General features: G+C 34.5%; 1 protein-coding gene across 2 annotated transcripts in view; it reads left to right on the top strand.

Moving 5' to 3' along the window:
* LOC101746256 (protein dachsous) overlaps positions 1-20,936 on the top strand; it is a 316,611-nt gene that overhangs the window by 270,411 nt on the left and 25,264 nt on the right. The window contains exons 1-3 of one of the 2 annotated variants that reach the window (XM_062671354.1): positions 2,571-2,830; positions 10,812-10,989; positions 14,726-15,199. In XM_062671354.1, coding sequence (XP_062527338.1) covers positions 10,812-10,989; positions 14,726-15,199 — 652 coding nt within the window. In that variant the 5' untranslated portion in view covers positions 2,571-2,830. Of the gene's footprint in view, positions 1-2,570; positions 2,831-10,811; positions 10,990-14,725; positions 15,200-20,936 lie in introns of those variants that run through there. The other variant, XM_021350126.3, reaches the window with a different exon arrangement.

Here is a 20,936-nt window from a genome sequence, read left to right as displayed (position 1 = left end):
AAGTAGAAAAATCGAGAACGCCGCGAAGTACAACTCCATCTATTGTCAGATAGCTCAAACACACATTGAAGCTACACTCGCCTTGCCCAGAATATTCTCGATAAATCTAGGATTGTCGTATTGACTATAAAAGTGTTGCAGAGATGGCACGAAGTCAGTTAGTAATCGGAACTACCCGAAGCGAAACAGCGAACGGATCACATAAAGCGAAGCAGAAGAAGTGAATTGAGAATTTTAAAGTGTTCATTAAGTGTCCTAAGTGTTAATACTATCTCAATTTATACTATAAGGCATAATGTATTTTTTTTCTACCTAAGCTTGTAGCCTTAACAGGCGAGCTTTCGGGGCTCTAACCTGGGGGCGTTGCTAATACTAGCCCTAGTAAGAGCAATGCTTCTCTTATCTCGTAGAGAATCTACCACCGGATCGGAAACGCGACCTACTGAGAAGATCCGGCGAGAAACTCAGTGGGCTGTGTCTATGGGTACTGTGTATATAGCTATGGGATATAGCTTCTTAAGGTTACCAGCAAAAATAGGAAAAAATTACTTCTGTATTAATATGCTCCAGTAATATTTAAAAAGTAAATTCGGGTATATAATATATACATAATATACGAAACATTGTTAAAAAGAAATCTGATTATTTTATCTGCATGATCAATCTCTTTTTCATAAATATATTATTGTCGCTTCTTATGAACATCGCGACCTCACGATCGAGTGTAACTCGATACTGGCGTAAAAACAACATCGGATAATATGTGTCAACACATTTACATATCCCGTCGTACGAGTAAGTACTCTTTATTTATGCGTTTGCTAAAATCTACATAAATCTCCGTGAATTTCTCAATATTTAAATTGGAAATTTCTGCGCAGACTTTTCCTCGTCAAAGCTCATTGACATTTTAGGTTTTGGTATTCTAAACAGTTTATAATGTAGCATAGACCTATATAGTATGGACACGACATATTGTTCTATACTTACAATTGCTTATATAAATAGCACCCATTTTGAAGGCACACACATAAACATATATCTATCTCGTTCTTACTCAGCACTTTAACTCGCAGGAAAACAATATAACAGTATTTCAGTGGGTATATAAAATGAAGCATGAATATACGTAAATGTCTCCGTCTCCGTCTAATGAGGCCGAAAATCCGCCATGTTTTGCGCGCCAAATGTCATTGTCACGTCAGTTCGGCCGTCTGTTTTGGGTTGTACATTATTTATTGACTTTGATATCGATTAAAATATGATTGCTTATATAAAATTACATATTTTATCATGCTTAAAACATACAAAAATAATAATTAAAACGTATTTTATAGGATCTCAAGAAAGTCGATGCCCCAAAACTATTATCTATATATATTTAAATTCATTATGAAGCCCTCATCCGAAGAATCGGACACCATTTTTCGGTCGGAATCTATTGATCATAAATACCTCTTTAAAATATGTCATTAAAACATATTTAGACATTCTGTTTAGATATTTCGGGAAAAAGGCTACCGACAAAATCTCTTCGGAACTATTTAAATAAAATAGTTTTATTCCGCAGTGAGTAAAACACTATTGTAAATTCGTTAAATATTTATTAATTAAGTGATTTTAGAGAGGAAGTCACAAGGAATGACGTTTGTAATTTCATTAACGAATAAATGTTCTGTAGGTGTTTTTTTTTTATCAGGCGGTCCCTTGATAAGTTTAAAATTTGAATCACTCTCAAGTAATATTTCACATAATATCTAAATCACATCATCTTTGCACATAACAATATACTTAATTCCTATTAAAGTATAAATTTTACAAATACATTCATACTCAACAATATTTAAAATAAAATAAGCCAAGAACGTTTATCGATAAAACCTACTAACATTAAAATCTTCTGGGCAGCACTAAAGCCGCCATGTTTTGTGGCCAGATGACGTCACAGTGGCACGAATTTTTTGTTGACGTTTCATTTCCATAGGTTTCCTACTTCAGTGTAATGTAGTCTGTGTTACTTATGACATTGACAGCTGAACTGACTTTTTGGCGGGAACGCGAGGAGTGAAGTTGTGTGATTTGTTTTATTGTGTCTATTTAGTGTTTCTTCAGGTTTAAATGTGTAATAACGGTGGTTTATTAACTGTTTAATATCTGTGAAAGTGCACAAATGTGGGAAAATAACACAAAGCCGCTGGACGCAACTTCTCGGGATCCTCCAAAAAGTCCACTGAAAAAGTAAATGACCACCATTTTACTAAGATTATATTTCATCCCATATCATCTCATTTCATTTAATTTCATCCCAGTTGATTAATGTCTCAAATTAATCATTTTCATTTCATTTCACTCCATATTATCATTTTTCATAAAAATAAGAATATAAATTAAAATAAGACATGACTTAAAGGTCTTAGATACCAGGTCATAAAATCACTTAAAAAAAAAAACAGCTGAACTATAACTGTCATGTAGTGCATATTTTCGTAGGTATATAATCTATGGTATGCACTTTTGGCGGTAAGTAGTATAGCTATGTCAAATATCATGTTCTGTCAATGTAATTGATTTATTGGATTTCAATTTATAAATAGTGTCTTGTTTACCAATCAGTATATCTGAAAGTGTAAAAAGTAATGTAATAAAAATCGTTAGGCTGCTCTGGTTCCTTCAAAACTGCTCAATTCTTCATAATCTTCCACCATAAACTTTAATTTGCTTATTAAAACGACAGACTGATGATGAAGACGCAGTGTTACAGATCTAAATCCCGACCTACAGACTTCACTGAACACATATAAGTGCCAAATCGAAATAGCTGATTGATACGGTTAGTTAATTTTAATTTTCTAAAGCTCATTCACGGATTATTTGAGGCGGCGTCGTGTGACCGCATGCAAGTGCATCGCGACCGCATTGTATCGGGTGTCGTTTCCGCAAGTGTGACTCCGGCTTAGTGACGGGAAAAATCGATTATTCAGAAAATCGATTATTCAGCATTGTTTATGGATATGAACCATGTTCTATACTATTTTTTTTATGATGTTTATACCTATATTTATGTGTAGTAAATAAAAAACGTGTATTTATATTAAAAACGTTTGGTAAATTATTTAATAATTGTAATACTTTCAAGTAAAATTTACGTTTTTTATCAAAAATACTAAGAAAAGCCACAAACTAAGCTTCATAAATTTCCTTATAAACTTTGCTTAGTATCAATTATTGGTATTGATAAATCATCAGACAACAGACCTGTGCTGCTGGACATAAGTCTTCTCGAAGATCCGCCATGAAAGACCGGTCCTACGCGACTATGGGATTCCTATAAATATTAAATAATATCAAAAAGTATTCGGTAACATAAAATTCTTTAAATCAAATTCATAGTATTCTCTTTTCTAACATCACTTGCTTGTTATAAGATTTATTTATTAGACAGTACTAGAGTATGCTGTGCGCAACCGGCATGAAGTGACTTATTATTTAACTGTAGATAGGTAGGTAGGTAGGTAAGTATATTTAATTACTTGTAGATACTCGTTTTACTGGTGGTAGGACATCTTGTGTGTCCGCACGGGTAGGTACCACCACCCCGCCTATTTCTGCCGTGAAGCAGTAATGCATTTCGGTTTGTAGGGTGGAGCAGCCGTTGTAACTATACTGAGACCTTAGAACTTATATCTCAAGGTGTGTGACGCATTTACGTTGTAGATGTCTATAGGTTCCAGTAACCACTTAACACCGGGTGGGCTGTGAGCTCGTCCACCTATCTAAGCAATAAAAAAAAACTTGTCTACTCATTTTTAAGTGCTTCCTTGGGGTTCAGTGAACTGCAGGCGTACTTTGATACATGATGTTAAAATATAAATTGTGCTGTATAACAGCTAATTAAAACTACTCTAATTCAAGCTAATTAAATATATATTATATATTGCAGTTTTCCCATCCCTATAATGTCGGCTGGCCACCCTGCTGACATACGTTGACACTTCACATGCTCACATCGGATTACCAATAAAATGCATATATTTATACTCGGGTAACACCTACGCGTCAATTGGAATTATTTTTCCCTTTTTAAATATTGTTAAGTTATTCAATTTGAGTTCGATTTTGTTTTTGGTAACACTCAATAAATACTGCAAAGGGATTAGTGTTTGCGCAGCCAATGTGATTCATGTGTCGTTTCGTTTTCTTATTTTCGCTGATATTTATATCAGACCTCTTCAAAATATCTTTATAAGGACTAAAAATAAAAAAGTAGCACATTCTGCATTTGAATTTGTCGCTCGCTATCTGCAGTATCTTTTACACGCGAGAGATAAAAAAGCGATGTTCATTATTTTCTTTGACCTCAAAAATTAAGTCCAAAAAACAGTACGTTTCAAAAACTTGAAATATTTAAATGAGGTATTCAAACACTCGAATTAAAGATAATTATTAAAGAAAGTGTTCATTTTTTAAATTTGCAACGTCGTATGTACATGTTGAACTAAATAACATTAAGTCTTCCCGCAGCAGCTTTATGGGTGACTTTTGGTTGCACGAATGCGCATTTGTCCGACCTAACGTATTTCGGCGTCTCATGTTGCGAGTTATATTCAAGAATTCAGGGCACAAATTTCGATGTACCTTTTTTAATTACCTTGAAATCGTTGCTTTGGTATTCTTACGTTTAACGTTTCAATACTAAGGTTTACTTTCATTTGTAAAACAAAACTAATAATACTACAAATCTCTTGAGACAAGTATCTATAGACTGTACTTATTGAAAATAATTTTCTGAATCTTAAAATATATTATTAATACTATATTATTTTGATCATTCCTACGAAGTGGCACGTTAAATGGGGTTTACATACATTGTATGTGTATTTCAGAATGAATAAGCAATAGAAGACTTAATTGCGTTTTCTGTTATATTTATAATAAGAAAACAATATTTAAAGCCCTTAAACTCCTTTAAAATTAATATTAAAAATTAAACAGTAAACAGTATTAATAAACTATACAAAACTGAACTCTATCTTTACTCAATGACAGACTTCACTACGTAACACTGAATGACACTGAAGAAAAAATATTTTAAATAGTAAAGAGCTTTAAATAATAAAAGTTTTTCTTTACATGTGTTTATCCCTATAGACGAGAACGATTCTTTGAAAACCTGTAAACTCATTCTGTGATAAGATTAAGGTATTAGTAAGCCACGTGACAGTTGAAATAAGAACCATTCAATAAAGCTGCCTTTCCCAAAGTGTGCGATAACGCCCCCTGAAGGCGTTAAGGGGGGGCGGTAAGAGAGCCGAAAAAAAATTGAGACATTGTGTAGAGGTTTGGGAGGATCGCCTCCTTCGCTAATTGCGCTTGTAATTTCATCTAGGAGGACTCATAGACACCGACTGAGCTTCCGCTATAGTGTTTATTTAAGTAGGTGTAAAAATGTGGGGGAGTGTAAAAAATAATTTATTCTCAAAGTGGACAGTAGACAAAATAAGTTTGCGGATCCCTGCAATAAAGGGTATGGACCATAAAACATATATTTATACAAACATATAAACAATATTATTATAAAAAAGATCATTTTGGGATAAATTCATGCAGTCGGGCAGTCGATTTATGTTACGCACTAATAAGCTACGCACCTGTTCAATATTAATTATGAAATTATGTCTCAAACCTTACATTATTCATCCCTGTATTTCCACAGAAACTTGAGAAACATGATTATATTAATATAATGTTAATCTATTCGGTCACGGTGTGGTATTAACGGCCATATCTTACGTTTTTAAATAATATACTATGAAAAATTTATATGTCCGGAGTATGCATCAATATTAAGCGTTGATTTTGCTTGAAGTATATACATATTTATAGAAGATGGAGAATGTATAAGTACTGATCTAAAAAAAATTAAGTTCCAATTTATGAGTCACGTTAAATTGATTCGGCTGTATTTTATATTGGGTTCGTGAATTTTTACAAATGTCCAATCAGAATCAGCTCTATAGATCGTTTAGAAGTTTGAAATAGCGATAATAATGCAATCGACACTTCGAACTCATATTGCAGTGTGGTCGGCAGATTTTGCGAGTAGCTGTTAGCAAATCCCACCCCTCCTGGCTGAGCCCTTGCTCGTCCACCTCCCCTGGTAAAACTGGAATGGCCACCAGTAAACTCTCAAAGATAAAAAAAAAGATTTTGCGAAATGTGAGCTGGAACAACTAATAGCCATTAATATTTTTATTACGCAAGTGTATCTAAATTTCAACTATAGATTTAGCCCCCGAGTCCATCCCTGGTATTGTCCTGTAGACAGTTTATACGCTTGGTGTTTTGTTGTTCGACTTTTTTTCCTTTTAAAGCGGACAATTTTTAAAAAGGTTCCATGTTTGATACTATTATTGTGTGCCAATCAGCTTGAATTACAATGTCCTTTACGAATGTCCGAACTCAGCGACTGTTGTTTTGGGTGGACTTCGTAAAACTGCAGTCCGGTTGTCGTCTTTTGGGTGAAGTTCTTCTTTTGCTGTTCCATTTTATGTTTGGCGTACAAAGAAATTTAAGAAAATAACGTGACGCACCCTTACTTGTGACGTTGAGAAGATCATAATTTTAATAACAAATTATTTCAAAATTTACCCTGGTATTAATGTATTAAAGACGCTAATGCGGTCATTGTTAAAATAAGATCTATTTAAACATTAGAAGCCGAACCAAAAAAAGGGGAAAAAAATGTTGTGAATAAAGTAAGCTCTACAAAATGTATACTTAAATTCATTCTACTATTTTATTGCCTTTGTGCCTACAAATGAGCAAACGGCCCACCTAATGGTAAGTGGTTACCGTCGCTCATGGACGTCAGCAATGCCAGGGGTAGAGCCAAGTCGCTGCCTCCCACTAAACTCCTCCATTCAAACCTTGGATGGCGCAATAGACATAGACGAGAGCTTTAGGTACAATTTCAACTTCAAACTCAAGGATATACGAACGTTTTGACATCATTAACGAAAAACGCTCAAATAAAAAAAAAAAAAAAAAACAAAAAAAAAACATAACGCTTGAATCTCTAAAATCCATTAATGCGGCGTTCGTTTTGTTTCATTAAACTCAAGAAACCGGTACCGGTGAGACTAATTGAGACGTTAGTGACAATATTAAAAATGACCTAACATGTTCTGTAAAGGTTAATAAGTAGTGCCGTGAGTAAACGATAAATCTCATTGTGAAGGCCGTTATCTGTACATGTAGGGACGTTCCGATACAGTCAAAAGTATCGATAGCTTCTCGACTGAGCGTAAATCATGTTTAGGATATTACTCATTTAATATCTTCTTGATTTAGCGGTTTTATTATTGATTTTTAAACAAGACGGTTCATCAGTTGACCATCAGATTTAGTAGGACCTCTTGTGAGTCAGCACGGGTAGGTACCACCGCCCTGCCTATTTCTGCTGTGAAGCAGTAATGCGTTTCGGTTTGAAGGCTGGGGCAACCGTTGTAACTATATTGAGACCTTAGAACTCATTTCTCAAAGTGTGTGGCAGTATTTACGTTGTAGATGTTTATGAGTTCCGGTAACCACTTAACACCAGATGGGCGATGAGCTCGTCTACCCATCTATGGAATAAAAAAATCTTTTCATTTCATGCCGTCTTTTCGATTGGAAATATTTGCTTAAGTCCATAGTTATTAATCATACCATCATCCACTTTGATATATGAAGTCGAATTCTTGTTTTTACTATATGCATAGCGGATGCCTTATTTTTGAAACTAGATAACATAATTGCTTCGGCTCCAAAATAGACTGCCTGTTACAGTCACATACATTTGTTTTCAAATCTTAAATATCGATTACTCAAAGAGCATCCCTTACTGGTGTTCGAAATATCTTTTATAACGTGAAATTGTTCAAAAATCATATTGAAGTGTAGGTAAGTGATTTCAATTTTATTTACTTCGGTCAGTTTATTACATTTTTATAGATAAACTATTTTTTTTGAGTGAGGCACTAGAAAATGACATTAAAGATTGTCAGGTGAAAGTTCTGTGGAGCTTTTAAGTCTGTTTGATGTTTGTAATAAGTTTGAAAGTATAGATAAGTTCTTCGGTTGAAAATGTGACTTTTAAGAAATGTTTAACCCAATATTTCTGTTACAATTAAAAATCGAATCGCCTACAACGCTTAACTTTTGTCATACATTTAATTGGTTATAAAATGCATTTTGAACGGATCAAATTTTAGAATAGAATCTGAAAACCCGAAAAGTTTTTCACTATACGTGACCACGTTAAACGGTGAAACAATATATTTTCAGCCCATTTAAAATGTATGTACATATTTTATATACCATAGAAAATTTGCACAGATACACAAATTTAAATTCAAATTATCGTTTAGTTTTTAATATCTGTTTTTACTCCATTTAAATCCAATTATATTTCAAACTGAAACCTTTAAAATTGCCCACAATCAAAACTTAAAATCGATTCAGCCAAAAAAACACTTAAATCGCAAAAATAATTTAAAAAAACCTTTAAACTCAGAGTAGAATGAAAGACGTAAATATGTCACGTCTCCCGGTCGGGAGAACCACAAATTTCACAGCACCGGCTCCAGAACCGGACCAACCTTTCCGACAGTACGACATGCGACAGTGCAATCAATCTATAGCATCTGGGATTCAAAATGTATAAAGCAAAAAACAGATCTCAATTTTAGTAGCTACGCCCGGATTGATGACGAATTACACGTAGGTAGTTTAAAAAAATTGCGAATAGTTCATGCTTCTTTGACCAAAAAATTATAATATTATGCAAAAAAATTTTTTAACTCCTGCTGAAAAGAGCAGATAGGCTATTATCCACTCTGAAAGACTATTTCGCTGCATTTGCATTAGCAGTACAAATTTTATAGCCAATACAATTATATATGAAATTGATCGGAATGGTTCATGGAAATATCATCATATTTATTACTTCTGCAGTGACAGTACGTGATAAAATAACAGAGATAAGGGAACTGTATCCAAACATGAGAACAAGTGGTAGGTTGGTGAATCATTTTACGAGAATAGTGAAGACAAGTATTAAAAATATATTTGTCGTCAATTAACTTTCCATCCAATGTAAGATGATTAAAAATTGGAGTGCGAAGTTGCTTTTCTCTAAAAAGACAAACAAACTCTAAGATGCCTTTAAAATCGAAACTAATTTTCATATCTCAAAGACAAATAAAATAACGTCAGAAGAATATTGAGTATTAGCAATGAAAGCATATCAAATTTAACCTTATGAACTCTATAATAACCAAGTAATTTATATCAATGACCAACCAATGTTAATAAGACGCTCGCAAGAATGAAACCATTAGCGGAATCACTAAAACTAACACTGTTTCGCACTAACAAAATCATAATGTAACTTTAGACCGTATCTTCGAAGCAAGAAAGTTTAAAATCTTGTAAAATACACTTCACACATTCAGACACCGCCATTTATCTTAGCATTGGACGCGAATGCAATTAATCAAGAAGCGTTGTCACGTACGTAATATCCAGGAGATAAAGAATAAACGATGATTTTAAGCTAATTATCAACGATGTACGGCGTCCTCTTTTTGGTCACTTAACACCTACAAGTCAATTTGTCGGCTGCTCTCTTTTAGCGTTCATATTACGTCTGCATTATATAGATTTTCTTTAAAGTTCCATTATCTTTGGCTACCTCAGAGTTTCATTATCTCTGTCTTCAGTCTGGACAGGTTGCTATGTATTACTTGGTGTTGATTTATTTCGAGGTCTGCTCCTCGGTATTATCGTCGTATCAAGTATGTTTCGTACTGTTTATTTTTTAATGAGCCATGTCGATGATATCTCGTTTTATTTGACTTTCAAGATCTTCATTTCGTTGCTTTATTTCTTTCACAATTAATTGCTCTCCATTACCAATATATTTTATTCGTAATGTTTTAAGGTTCTTAGTTAAGATAGCATTCGCGAAAACCTAGTTTGCATCAAGGAAATTAATTTCAATATAAAATAAGGTTTTATAGTTAAACGAATACCTTTGGACCTCACACTCAGAGGATCAATTCACGTGAAATAAATGGCTTTAATTAATTACGATTCCTATCTCGACTAGCTGGTAGAGGTAGCAATTAGTCGCAGTGCATTTACCAGGAGTCTCAGTAAGAAACCTTTTGTTACACGCCAATTGATAATCTGTACGTACAAATACCCTAATAAATCCTGTATAAAGGATACAAGTTCTAAAATTACGCATATTTATAAAGATACTCTTAATTACTTTCTTTTTATGATGTCATTATTTTTACTCGTTAATTTTATTACTTTGCGTTGGTGGTCGACTCTCCTCTTCTGACTAGAAACACATTTTTGCTCGTGTCATTACAAAATTTTAAAATGAAAAACCCGCGGATTAGTGCAAACATTTAAATTTTCGTGCATAAACTAGATTAAAGTAGATAATATAATTTAACACGGTCGAGAATCTTGCAGAATAAAAACATGTGTGTTTGTTTGGAAATATTCAAAAAGTAAACGACCATCTACTTTCTTTCTTCTCTTCTCTCATCTTTAATGAAAGTATCTTTACATTTTTTGGTAGCTAGCTTCCTCTAGCTCCCACCATATGGCCGCTATTACTATAGTTCCTATTAATTATAGGAAACTTTGATCTAATCTCTTAAGATCAGTGAGAAAATACAGAACCTCCCAGCCATAAATTATGGCCATACATATTTTTCCCTTTCATCTACTAATATTATGTATTTCATTCACAGATGTCTGCCATTGATCCTGATTGTGGTGTCAATGCTCTCGTCAACTACACACTGGGAGATGTTTTGGCGAAGACCAGATTCTCAGTGAAACCGGACACAGGAGAACTTTGCGTGACTTCGCCCTTGGATTACGAAGATACCAGTGAATATGAGTTTCCAGTCATTGCTACCGATCGAGGTTGGTATATATTAGATTTATATTGGGTACAAAATTATAATTCACATAGAAAAAGAACATAAACAAAAGTAAATAATTAAATAATAAATATTTACTAACAATCACCCCACTTTAACTGGTCTCGTGGTAAGTTTGTAAAGAACTTGTGTTACAGGTACCAGATAACGGAAATAAATGTAAGATTTTTATTATACACATACATATTATATTTAATATAGATCCATAACCCTGGAAAATACATTTTATATTTATCATACAAATATCTCCCCTTGGCGGGATTCGAACCCGCGACCCCCTTGTGTAGTGACCATGTCACTTACCACTACACCAGACGGCCGTTAAAAGTATCTGAACAATGTGAATAGAACAATAATCTTCTGGAATTGTGAACTTTTTTTTTTAATGTACAAGATGCGTGGAGGATGCGTGTCCTATTTCGATTTGATTCCTTACCAGAATTCATAGGTATGACAACGTAAATGATGCCACTCATCATTGAGGCACGAGGTTGTATTCTCAAAGTTCTCAAACGTATTTATGACACTTAACATAGCTATATAAGCCTTTTAAATAAATTCGTCTAATTTTTCACTGGTGGTAGGACCTCTTGGGAGTTCCCACGGGTAGGTACCACCACCCCGCCTATTTCCGCCGTGAAGCAGTAATGCGTTTCGGTTCGAAGGGTGCGGTAGCCGTTGTAACTATACTGAGACCTTAGCACTTCTATCTCAAGGTGGGTGGCGCATTTACGTTGTAGATGTCTATGGGCTCCAGTAACCACTTAACACCAGGTGGGCTGTGAGCTCGTCCACCCGTCTAAGCAATAAAAAAAATAATAATAATTAAAGATCCCAATTGTTCCCGAAAAAAATATTTACTCTAGCAGCGACGTAAATATTGATTCACATTGATATAATCAACCTAGAAAATTCGATATGGTAAATATTTAACGGACAATTAGATAATTGGAAGAAACGAGATTTATTATTGAAATAAGAATAAACGATTTTCTAATTTATTTCGTCTAAATCGTATTTTATATTGGTATTGAGGAGTAAGGGGGGGGGGGGGTGGTTATCAGTCTCTACGGATGCAGTCCATTACTTTACCAATGTATGCTGCGAAAGCGAACCTGTATCTCTAGTGTGAAAGAGCGCTATTTCAAGGCAATAGAGATGTTATGTCGTTGGGAATAAGACTGTTTACATCATAACTCACTAAGAACTCTAATAAACACCGTCCATTATTACAAGACTATGTAAGTGATGAAGATTTTGCAAAAATAAAACAATAACAAAATTCGAATTCAATTGATTAGGTGGTATCGATTTAAATGGATCTAACTAATAATTTGTTTGAGGTGATTAATCACGAAACTAATTTACAAGATAGCTAGATTAGCGAGAAGCGCGAACGGAATGTTGTCCTACTTTGTAAATTGAACAAGTATACGAGAACGTTACATACTATATAATAAATAATTAATAATAAGTACTGGATGAGACATTAAGTTGTAGTATTTTAAATGTTTTTTTTTTCCGTTCTGAATTATCCTAAGCGGATAGAGCCTTAGCGGTTGCCAATCTGTAATAGTGGACGGCATTATGCGAAGAAGAAACATAAGTAACTAAAGATTAAGTTAACTCGATTCTAATTCAATTTTTTTTAAGCATCTGCTTAAGAAAAGAGCTCTCTGCTTATCTGATATTAACTGATTACCGAATATATGCCGCCACCCACCTTTAGACATGTACTACTGTTTCACGGCAGAAATGGGCAGGGTAATGCTATTTACCCATTTGGGCAAAAAAACGCTCATCATTAAATCATTGATAGTACTAACCGTCAAAGAACAGTATCCAATTTATTGTACAATTCATTTTTGTGACTTTTTGACCTCATAAAGCATTGAAATAAAGCTGCATTTTGCGTTGCTGAAAGCGTCGCGGTGAAAAATTGTAGCGAGAAGTCATTTAGTACTACTTTTATATGTGAGCAATATGTATGCAGGTATTTAGCGCGCCATGTTTTCAAGAGAGTCGTATTTTGGTTGCAAGAGATATTTTGTTTGCTTCATCCTGGAAATGTCATGGAGAATTAATCCTTTAGTTGACAGTTGTTAGTTATTTAAAGGCATTGTTAATAGCAGTGGTAAATGTCGACTTTCCCTGCACGTATGCCGGCAGAAGGGCGTGATTTATTCTACTACAAAATGTCCGCTTATAATGAACAGTTTTTGTCCTCCGATCACCGACGTCAATAATTTGATTAAAGGCAATATTTATTCGGCAAGTAAACCGAAATGACATCATTCTCGTTAATCAAACAGTCAATGGCATCGGTGCAAAGTTCCCATTGCTCAGAATGTGACCGGCGGATTGTCGGGTCCCGAATAAATTCCGCAAACGTCTTCCGAGTCGGCTCCGTTCTGATTCATGGGGCGAGAAACGAGCGACTATTAACTTCCTCTCGTTTTTATTTGGACCAATGCGGTGCATCTTTGTGGAGCCGCCCGCCTGCATGTTCGAGAATTTGGGAAACGTTTTCGGCCGTGTATGTATAAGGGCCACAAATTGAACGATACAGGTACATACCTACCAGCAGCTGAGTAGTGCTGTCTCGTGTTCACCATTGTTCCTATTAAGGACCTAAAGACACATTAAATTTTTCGTAATTTTAACAAGTCTCCGAAATATATAAAGATTTTCAAGAGGTCGGTTATACGTTTGTAATATATAAAAATTACGTTTGTTTTTACAAAAATATCAATAACAAATTACCTACTGATAAACTAAGAATTTTTAACGAGATCATGATAATAGCATTTTGCACAACTATCAGCGCCCATAAGTAGAACCTCTTGTGAGTCCGCGCAGGTGGGTACCACCACCCTGCCTATTTCCACCGTGAAGCAGTAATGTGTTTCGGCTTGAAGGGTGGGGCAGCCGTTGTAACTATACTTGAGACCTTAGAACTTATATCTCAAGATGGGTGGCGCATTTACGTTGTGGATGTCTATGGGCTCCAGTAACCACTTAACACTAGGTGGGCTGAGAGATCGTCCACCCATCTAAGAAAAAAAAATATATAAACTTATTATAGTTCTTCGTTCTTATAGTTGCGGTAATATTTTGAAATAAAATCATGTTTGACGACATTATGTTGTACTAAAAAGCACGTTCGGAATCCTTCTCACGCGTTCTCCAACATTTGGTCGTGCGATTACAGCACTTAGTTTATAAAATAATATTGTTTACAGAATACAATGTAACAAAATGTGCTGCTACACATAGAATAAACAGTTTTGACCCTTTAAAAGTCTCAACAAGTACAGCAAGCGATGAGTTTTGAAAACATCACCCCATAATTTAAGCGAAAACACCATGAATGTGTTTAAAAGTATTACGTAGCCATTTCTTATTACGGTAAACATGATTGGATAATTAATTCCTTATTCATGTATCTATGACCTTGAATGTTTTTTTCTTGTAACAAAAGAGAAATAAAAAAAACGTGGTAACAAATCAAACGGTCGGGCCCCACGTCTTGCATTCATGTAAGTACGTTGTAACTGAGATGAGCACCGACGGGCACACGCAACCAATAAAACCTTACAATTATTCTCGCTAACATTTGCAAAACTCGTTGACAACGGAATAAATCAAGCCGCTGTCAATTAAACATAGCATTACATGGATACGAACAATCAAACGACCAATTATATATTTATTTGCAGGAGGGCTGTCCACGACCGCCGTTGTGAAGATCCAACTAGTCGATATCAACGACAACGCACCAAGCTTCACCGTTAAAGATTACAATGTGTCATTGAAGGAAGGACGGATATCATCTACCGAGCCAATAGTAGCGGTGTCGGCCACAGACACTGATTCGGGAAGATTCGGAACGATCACTTACAGAATTATCAGTGGGAACGAGAACGATATTTTTAGGATAGATCGGAGCAGCGGAGAGATACTAGTTACGAAGCCGGCTCTGATTGATAAAGATAAGAAGTTCCGTCTAGAAGTATCTGCTACTGATGGAGGAGGTCTGGCGGCACCACAAGCTGCTGCGGTCCACATGACTGTTATTCCCGCGGGAGTCGGTACGGCGCTATTCGATAAACCAAGATATAATTTTCGTGTGAAAGAAGACATAAGGATTGGAGCTTTCGTTGGAAGTCTAAAAGCCACAGCTAACGACAGAGGTGAGTGATTCCATTAATTTTAATTTCTCTTGTCATTTATACACCATCTTCGTACATCGAACAATAAATTAATGTTCAAATCGCTTTAAGCTAAATGTGTCCTTAAATTATTTTGCCACTTCTTCATTATAATATCCAATTTATATACACTACAATACTACTAAAACCGTTTTATAATAACTTAAGAAAAATATTTGACCGTGCTTTGTCTAAATAAAAACGATCTCTTCCATTACATAATTAAAAGCCAAATACCTAAGACTTAGCTTGCGTGTAGGAGCTCGCGTTACTCATATATTGACAGAGCCGATTTTTTCTTTGACAAAATATTTAAACAAAACGGGTTAATTATCTTTCTAGGAAAGGGCACCACAATGAAATTACACGGAAAGTCACTTCGTATAGAGTCAACAGTAGAAGGGAAAGCGTGTTGATGGCGATCATATTATAGCTTCATTTCGCTTTAACAAATTTATTGAAATCGTGTCGTCATTACACAGCTTAAGCTATAAGCGATTGGTTTTTTTTTTAAATAAAATTACCATTAAAATTTCCAAGACGCCAATCTTACAAATATAATTGCCCAGTGAATTTTTTTCACTAAGTAGTCTGAAAGAGTTATAGCTTTTGGCTGCATCTTCTCTGGATCAGTAAACATTTTAGTCCGTCATCGTTCATCATGCACTAGTAGTGGGGTGTAATGCATTCCAGCATGGGTAGATACCAGATTTTTGCCGCGAACCAACCATACCTTCTTGATTAAAGATTAGTATGGATATACTGCATTATCCATACTGGAACATCCATATAGTATGGATATACTGAAATATCCATACAGACTCAATTAAGCGTCTTAATCTTGTTTGTCTGAGTCGGTTTTTTTATTGGTGAAGGTCGTGTCTAGTTTGAAATAATAACCGCTCGATGCACTACGAGTATACTTCCCCGCGTTTTCCTGTCCTCGGCGGTCTTTATAGCCTCGGTTATTGGCAGGTCGGTGAGCGTCAGCTTATAAGAAAAGATAAACAGCTGACTATACAATCTTAGTGTTGCTGACATGAACAGCGGTAACCATTCAGCCTCACGTTAAAAAGTAGTTCTCAACAGCAGAACCTTCAAATCTCGTTATACGAAAATTACTTCTATACCATTTCAACTAAAAATTTTGCTCCCTTTTTATTGTGTTAAGTTAAAATAATTCAAATTGTCCAACCAAATGAATCAAAAGTTTGGTCATTTATTCTCTTTATTTTCAATGTTTTCAACACCAACTCTTTAAGGTGTGAACGCAAGTTAAAAGTGTCAAATCGTTGTATGGTTCCATGGTCGAATGGCAAATGACTCTACCCTCAAATCTGTCGGTTTATTACAGCCAGTTTTCTTGCAGACTGTATTGATACTACCCCGTACAAATTAAATTATGAATCTTTATTATTTAAATAAATAAATATATATTTATGTTTCGTTCAATGAGGGGTGTCATACATTTTTATTTTCCTCGCTAGATGTGTGGAAGAACTCATATTCTCACTGATGCTGAGTGTCTTCTGAAGCCTATAAACTACCTCTAAGCTTGTCAAAACCATGCTTTTCAAACAGAAAATTCTAAAAAAAATTGGGATAAGACAATTTACAACAAACCTTAAAAAATAGTTCAGTGAGTTCGAAGCGATGTTAAGTAGGAGTATTATTTTGATTATTGACGTTTATTCTCTACGGGACCGTTCACAGATCAATGCCAAAGTTACACGCGTTCGGATTTTTTTTAAATATAGGTTTTGAATTAAAAAAAAAATATTTATTACAGAAGCCATAAAGTTGATAGAAATTTCGAATCAATCTAATAAAGATACGTAGTATGATGAAATTTGTTTCGCGGATATTATCGTAACTAAAGAATACAGTTACATTTCGGAACTGGATTTCTATTAACGAGTTTTAAAACACTTCGGTGAAGCTGCCTGTGGGTCATCAATGCGATGGCCTGCGAGCTCACCTACTAGTTAAGGTTAAGCTGAAATAGCCTCTCAAGGCTCTCGGGTTAGGTAGGAAAAAAAAGAAAAAAAAAAGAAGAGAAAAGACGCAGTGGTGCCATTCTATACCGAAATCACACAGTCATGCGATATAGTTTCTCCTATGTTATACTTAGTTAACTAATAAAACTCCACAAAAATTCTACAAAAGGTGAAAGTATAATAACAATTGATCGAATATTGGATCCAAATCGATGTCCACTGTGATTTTAGTATTTACACAGAAGAAGCTTCTGTCAAAATCTATGCCATATTAAGATGACAACAGTGTCATTTTACTGCTGGTAGGATGACCTGTAAGTTCGCACGGGTAAATACCGCCACCCTGCCTATTTCTGCCGTGAAGCAGTGATGCGTTTCGGCTTGAAGGGCGGGGCAGCCGCTGTACTGTTAAAAGTGAGACCTTACAACTCATGTCTCAAGGTAGGCGGCGGCATTTACATTGTAATTCGGTAATCACTTAAAATCAGGTGGGCCCTGAGCTCGTCCACGCATCAAAGCAATATTTTTTTTATCAGGTAACGTAAGCCGTTCAAGTGATAAAAAAGTGATTTTTTTTTATACCATACGTCAAGATATCGGTATAGGTATGCGCGCGCACCCGTAATTGCCCATTGTCTGAGTCCGACTCACGACCGTGTGATGTGAGGCCGTCGATTCTGTTCATTTATGATAACACCGTTTTTGGGCTCGTTTTTGAGACGCTATTCATATTAGTACCTGCACCGACATTGCAGAGCATTATTAGTCTATTTTCAGGTGGATACGAAAGCATTTCAATGAAGGTTACTGGTGGTAGGACCTCTTGTGAGTCCGCACGGGTAGGTACCACCACCCTGCTTATTTCAGCCGTGAAGCAGTATGTGTTTCGGTTTGAAGGAGGGCGCAGCCGTTGTAATTATACTGAGACCTTAAAACTTATATCTCAAGGTGGGTGGCGCATTTACGTTGTAGATGTCTATGGGCTCCAGTAACCACTTAACACCAGGTGGGCTGTGAGCTCGTCCACCGACATAAGCAATAGATAACAAAAAGTAATTTCGGTGTGAAATACGGCAGTAGGTGTATAACGTGTTTATAGTATTAAAAGTGGTTTAACTTAAATAGCTTACTTAATCAGCTTATTCATATTACGACAAAAATATTTGAAGTAATAACCAGATTTTATGTGAAAAAACTAACAACGAATAAAAATATAGTTTAAAAATAATAATAAAAGCCTAGCTTTAAGAAAAATTCGAAGTGAACAGTAAATACAAACATATTTTTTTAAATCTGATCTGATTTATTTTGATGATCCCATTCAGGATATTAAGCCAAAGTAATCAAAAAAGTATAGTGTAATAACGTAAATAACAATGTAGATAATCAATTTATGATACATTTTATTCAATCTCAAAACAACCAACACAACACAAAATAACAAAAAGTGTATTAATAAAATAAAAATTATAAATTTATTTTTTATTTTTGTCATGGAAACTAGCCCTGTCAATTATTATTTTTTAATTGTTTTCTCATAATACAGGATATTTTCAGGCTGGAGGGGCCAAGAGAAAATTGTGATAGGGATAGATAAAAAACCGCATATTTTACCCCCATAAGTCTCCAACAACGGTGCACGGACACATTGTATATAATGTAACAGTTCTTATGTTTCATATGTTTTTATATTCAAGATACTATTTATGTCAGCTGTATAACTTTTTATAAGTTCTTTTAAGATTTATGTCATAAATCATATAGAGGGTACATATTATATCTATATATTAATACGTGAAGCAAAAACTTTGTATCCCTTTTTACTAAAATTGTGCGGACGGAGGAGTATGAAATTTTCCACACTTATAGAGAATATAGAGAAGGAGTGCACAATGCTAATATTTTTTTAAAATAATGCATCAAACATACATTAAATCAATAAAGAAAACATTACACACACTACATACCATGTATTTGACGCACACACGCATGCATACTATTTATTGTCAAACTTTTGTTCTTGACGTCTGTTGTCAAATTGAGATTAAATATTGTTTGTCTTTGTTAATATTTTTTATAATCTAGTCTTGGCGAAATTTGTGCTTATAGAAGTATAAAATACAATCTTAATAGTGTTCAAACTTACAGTTCCAATTAATTATAGTCAAAATTCGACTATTGCGGGACCTCTAGTACTAATGAAACATATACTAAATAAATACACCTGTATTATTCAGTGAACTAAACCAAAAATAAATTTATACATATCTCGTAATTCTCTCCAAAATAACGTAAGCTAATATTACATTTCTGTTAAGTGTATTAAAAAATATGGCTTTGAAAATTTAGTGAAACTTCCCGTACAACTACGTCGCAGTCATCCATCACACCGTTACGTAACGGCCGGTGGAATATACAAATGAAATTTAATATAAAACATATGATGAAACTATTCGGTACAAAGCCGGGAACGAACGCACATTCCTAAACAAATATTTATAAGCACGTTCAATCAATAATTAACATTAAACGTATTCGTGTAGATCGGCTTCGTCAATTTATAGTTTTTAGATTTCAGAAGATAGGATCTTTCTTCGGAAACTAATTGATTATGCAAAATTCGTTTTGATATTTAACTTGTGTATCGGGATTTATTCTTCGATCGTAGATATAACCGGAAAAGTTCGTATGGGATTTTTTTAATTGTAAATTTAGTAGGAATATGTGTGAAATTAATTAATTAATAATTTATTCCTTGTAAAACTTATATTCGTAATGTCTGTTATGGTCTATCATTTGAAACCAATGCGAATATATAACAATCAATTACCAGACATCTTCCGTCAAACGAGGTTTGAAAGATGTATTATAATAATATATTATGCCAGTAGCAGGCAGGGTAAATGATAATCATGACTATTGATCTGGGGTGTCGTGAGCAGATCTATTCAAAAAAATCTGTAAAGAAATAATTAATATCACAACTTTATGAGGGGAACCTACAAATATGAATTTCCCTTTACGACTTAATTTATTCGTAAATTTATATTTTATAAATAATATAAATTTATAATCAAATTTATTATTATAATATATAAAAGTATGTAGTCTACTAGCATTATTACAGAAGAGTAATTTTCATTAACTTCTAATGTTATCTATTTTAGTATACCTACTACTAACCACGTCCATTTTAGAATAAGGGGAAAGTCTGGGTCTATTCGACTTGCTGTCAGAATTTAATGTATACGATCACTTAAATAAGCAGAGCTGCGAATAGTTTCCAGATATCGAAGGCACATTGATTACAATAACATTTGATGGTAAGGGAAATTGTATTTTTTAAATTCCACCCTATAAAACTTTCGACAGAAATCACGGTAATAAAGTCTTAAGAGTGAACATTTTTTTAGACAAAAATATATATTACAAATTATAATAAGTTTTATAATAATCAGATTTCATTCGTACACAGTTGATAAATCAATCGGTATTGTAAGTTAGAGTCCGTAAAACACGCCCGGTATCTCGAGTCGCTGGCGACGCGGTGCGTTTAAATAATATTTATTCAGGCTTGCGTTCCTTACGGTCATCATCACACTGTGGTGTAACGGAGCCACGGGACGCATTCGCGAGTGATTTTCTCAAAAGAAAAATCATGTCTTTATATCTATACTAATATATAAATCTACAGTGGTTTTTACGGATGTTCCGTTATAACT

The sequence above is a fragment of the Bombyx mori genome, chromosome 12 (genome assembly GCF_030269925.1).
Source record: "Bombyx mori chromosome 12, ASM3026992v2".
Taxonomy (NCBI): domain Eukaryota; kingdom Metazoa; phylum Arthropoda; class Insecta; order Lepidoptera; family Bombycidae; genus Bombyx; species Bombyx mori.
The sequence above is the reverse complement of the archived record's forward strand: the minus strand, read 5'-3'. Positions and strand labels throughout refer to the sequence as shown.